At 40.7% G+C, this 4390-nt stretch overlaps 1 protein-coding gene across 1 annotated transcript in view; it reads left to right on the forward strand.

Moving 5' to 3' along the window:
- The window catches only part of TOP2A (topoisomerase (DNA) II alpha 170kDa), a 30882-nt gene that overhangs the window by 23214 nt on the left and 3278 nt on the right, over positions 1 to 4390 (forward strand). The window contains exons 29-32 of the mRNA XM_011998943.1: positions 359 to 449; positions 3199 to 3351; positions 3603 to 3726; positions 3838 to 3881. Coding sequence (XP_011854333.1) covers positions 359 to 449; positions 3199 to 3351; positions 3603 to 3726; positions 3838 to 3881 — 412 coding nt within the window. The remainder of the gene's footprint in view (positions 1 to 358; positions 450 to 3198; positions 3352 to 3602; positions 3727 to 3837; positions 3882 to 4390) is intronic.

Raw genomic sequence — 4390 nt, forward strand, 5'->3', positions numbered from 1 at the left:
TTTTTTTTTTGAGATAGAGTCTCGCCGTGTCACCCAGGCTGGAGTACAATGGCAGGATCTCAGCTTACAGCAACCTCCGCCTCCCGTATTCAAGCGATTCTCGTGCCTCAGCCTCCCAAGTAGTTGGGGGCACATCACCACACCCAGCTAATTTTTGTATTTTTAGTAGAGGCGGGGTTTCACCATCTTGGCCAGGCTGGTCTCGAACTCCTGAGCTCAAGAGATCTGCCCGCCCCAGCCTCCCAAAGTGTTGGGATTACAGGCGTGAGCCACAGCTCCCGGCCAAAAATGTATAAAATTTTTAATCCCATAGTTCAGAATTTATTCTATATCCAACCCTAACTTTGCTATCTTTTAGAATGAAAATACTGAAGGAAGCCCTCAAGAAGATGGTATGGAACTAGAAGGCCTAAAACAAAGATTAGAAAAGAAACAGAAAAGAGAACCAGGTATTACAACATTTTTAGGAAAATGGTATAAAGCGAAGATTAAATTAATTGTTACCTAGTACATTCCACATAGATGTTCAAAACCTTTTTGTTGAATTGAATTGAGAAATGTGAAAGAGGACTGTATCTGAATTCTACTTGGACATCTTTTTTTTATTTGAGACAGAGTTTCGCTCTTGTGGTCCAGGCTGGAGTGCAATGGCACAATCTCGGCTCACTGCATCCTTTACCTCCTGGGTTCAAAGGATTCTCCTGCCCCAGCCTCCCGAGTAACTGGGATTACAGGCATGCACTACCACGCCTGGCTAATTTTTGTATTTTTAGTAGAGACGGGGTTTCACTATGTTGGTCAGGCTGGTCTTGAACTCCTGACCTTGTGATTCGCTCCCCTCCGCCTCCCAAAGTGCTGGGATTATAGGCATGAGCCACTGCACCTGGCCTGGACCTCTTTAATACTGTCCTTGGGATTTGATTCATTGTAGAAAATATTTTGTAATGAAGTAGTTCGTTAATTTGAATTCCTGAACTGGGATCTAAGAAAATACCCAGTTTATTAGATTTCATTTTCTAGCCACTTATGAGGTTCTAGTATACAGTTTCTTAAGGAAAGTGACCACATATTAGTCATGTTTGTATTATATTATCTCTAGAGTTCAACATCATGCTTCGGATATAGGTAATGTTCACTCAATGAACTAAATAGAATTAACAATTCTTTTAATCATTTGATAATGCCTTTACTGTCTACTTTTTTTGAAACATCTTTATTGAGATATTCGCATGCCATATTTGCCCATTTAACGTATGCCATTTGGCTGGGCGCCATGGCTTATGCCTTAATCCCAGCACTTTAGGAGGCTGAGGCTGGCGGATCACTTGAGGTCAGGAGTTTGAGACCAGCCTGGCCAACATGGTGAAACCCCATCTCTACTAAAAATACAAAAATTAGTTTGATGTGGTGGTGTGTGCCTATAGTCCCAGGTACTCGAGAGGCTGAGGCATGAGTTTCACTTGAACCCAGGAGACAGAGGTTGCAGAGAGCCAAGACTGTGCCATTGCACTCCAGCCTGGGCGACAGAGCAAGACTCCAACTCAAAAAAAAATAAAAGTAAAGTATGCCATTCAGTGGTTTTAGTATAGACACAGTTTTAGTACAATTTATCACCCCCCAAGAAAACTGAACTCATTAACATTCATTTGCCATTTGCCACCAACTCCTTGCCCCACTAGGCAACCACTAAAAAATCTACTAAAAATCTGCTGTCTCTAGATTTTCCTATTCGGGGCATTTCCTACAAATTGAATCATATAATATGTGGTCTTTTGGAGATGACTTATTTACTTAACATAATATTTTCAAGGGTAACCCATGTAGTAGCCCATATATTAGTACTTCATTCTTTTTTTTTTGAGACAGAATTTTGCTCTGTCGCTCAGGCTGGCATGCAGTAGTAATGAGATCTCGGCTCACTGCAACCTCCACCTGCTAGGTTCAGGCAATTCTCCTGCCTCAGCCTCAGGAGTAGCTAGGATTACAGGCACGCACCACCATGCTAAATTTTGTATTTTTAGTAGAAACAGGATTTTACCAAGTTGGCCAGGCTGGTCTAGAACTCCTGACCTCAAGAAATCCGCCCACCTCGGCCTCCCATTTTGCTAAGCCCATGAAGGTAGACTTCTGTGTTTTATTCTAAGCATTTTATAGTTTTAGCTCTTACATTTAGGTCTGTGACCCACTTTGAATTAGTTTTTGTATATGGTGTAAAGAAGGTGTCCAACCTGATTCCTTTGCAGGTAGATATCCAATTATTTCAGTACCATATGTTGAAAAGGCTTCTTTCCGCAATGTTTGTCTTCACCCTTGTCAAAAATCAATTGACTATAAATGTTAAGGTTTACTTATGGACTCTCAATTCTGTTCCATTGATTGAGCTATGTATCTGTCCTTGAGTATCTACTTTTTTTGAGACAGGGTTTCACTCTGTTGCCCAGGCTGGTCTTGAAATACTGGCTCAAGCAATCCTTCTATCTCAGCCTCCCAAAGAGCTGAGACTATAGGTGCTCACCACCATGACTGGCTAATTTCTAAAAATTTTTTGTATTTTGTAGAGATCATCCTTTTTTCTTTTTTTTTTTTTTTTTCTTTTTTTCTTTTTTTGAGACAAGATCTCACTCTGTCTCCCAGGCTGCAGTATAGTGGCATGATCATAGCCCACTGTAGCCTCGACCTCCTAGGCTCAAACAGTCCTCCCACCTCAGCCTCCCTAGTGGCTAGAACCACAGGCACACTCCACTATGCCCACTAATGTCTGTATTTTTTGTAGAGATGGTGTTTGGCCATGTTGTCTAGGCTGGTCTTGAGCTCCTGAGCTCAAGCGATGCACCTACCTCACCCTCCCAAAGTCCTGAGATTATAAGTGTGAGCCACCGCACCCAGCTAAGACAGGGTCTTCTATCTTACCCCAGCTGACCTCAAACCCCTGGGCTCAAGTAATCCTCCTGCCCCAGCCTCCCAAAGTGTTGGGATTACAGGCATGAGCCACTGTGCCCGGCCACATTGTATTTATTTATAAGATTAAGTGACCAAGCTATATGCACCACAAAAACAGGGACCATATCTGTTTCTTTTCACGATTGTATTCTCAGAACTATCACAGCGGTTAATAAATTTGAAGCATAGATGGATGATAGATGGAGAAAAGTGAGTCTAAGAATATATAAAGGTGGTTGATTTCTATCTCTCCTCTAGGTACAAAGACAAAGAAACAAACTACATTGCCATTTAAGCCAATCAAAAAAGGAAAGAAGAGAAATCCCTGGTCTGATTCAGAATCAGATAGGAGCAGTGACGAAAGTAATTTTGATGTCCCTCCACGAGAAACAGAGCCACGAAGAGCAGCAAGTAAGGAAAACTAAAGAACATTATAGATAAGCTGTAAGAGTGGAATGGCCCATATACTTCAGGGTACTTTGCCCCAGAAATTACTGTGTCTTAATAGAGCAGTAAATTAAAGTAAGTTAAAGCTTTGAAACACTGAAGCATCCTTCAGGAGATTAAAAACTAAAATATTCATGAAATGTTATATCAACCTATGAATTAAGTGTTTCTCCTACTACCCTCTTTGATATTTTTGTATATGATTTTTTTACTAGCAAAAACCAAATTCACAGTGGATTTGGATTCAGATGAAGATTTCTCAGATTTTGATGAAAAAACTGATGATGAAGATTTTGTCCCATCAGATGCTAGTCCACCTAAGACCAAAACTTCCCCAAAGTAAGTATCTTATCTAATATGGGTTTTTGTCATGATTGTTTCTAATATATTGTTTTTTGCTTAACACCTTTAGAATTGGTTGTCAGGATTTTTTTTTTTTTTTAATTCTAGACTTACTAACAAAGATCTGAAACCACAGAAAAGTGCTATGTCAGGTATGTATTTAAGTAAAAGTAGTGAGACATCTGCCTTACTGGGACACTCAGATCCAACTGGGTTCTAATCCTGGCTACATTATCCAAGTACTTCCTTTGGAAATAAATTTGAGTTCTTAATAACATTATGTTGACACTGTTTGTTGGGTTTAGTTTCACATGTAAATAGGTACTGCATTCAGTATACTAAAAGTAATCATAGTGCTTGCCAGGTACTTTGCTAGGTGCTAGAGATACAAAAAATAAAAACTGTTCTTGCTGATAAAAAATTCAGAAATTAGAACAAAGTTTTAAGAGTATGTTTTAGGCTGGGCATGGTGGCTCACACCTGTAATCCCAGCACTTTGGGAGGCCGAGGTGGGTGGATCACCTGAGGTCAGGAGTTCGTGACAAGCCTGGCTAACACGGTGAAACCCTGCCTCTACTAAAAATACAAAAAATTAGCCAGGCGTGGTGGCGGGCACCTGTAGTCCCAGCTACTCGGGAGGCTGAGGCAGGAGAATGGTGTG

The sequence above is a fragment of the Mandrillus leucophaeus genome, unplaced genomic scaffold (genome assembly GCF_000951045.1).
Source record: "Mandrillus leucophaeus isolate KB7577 unplaced genomic scaffold, Mleu.le_1.0 Scaffold58, whole genome shotgun sequence".
NCBI lineage: Eukaryota > Metazoa > Chordata > Mammalia > Primates > Cercopithecidae > Mandrillus > Mandrillus leucophaeus.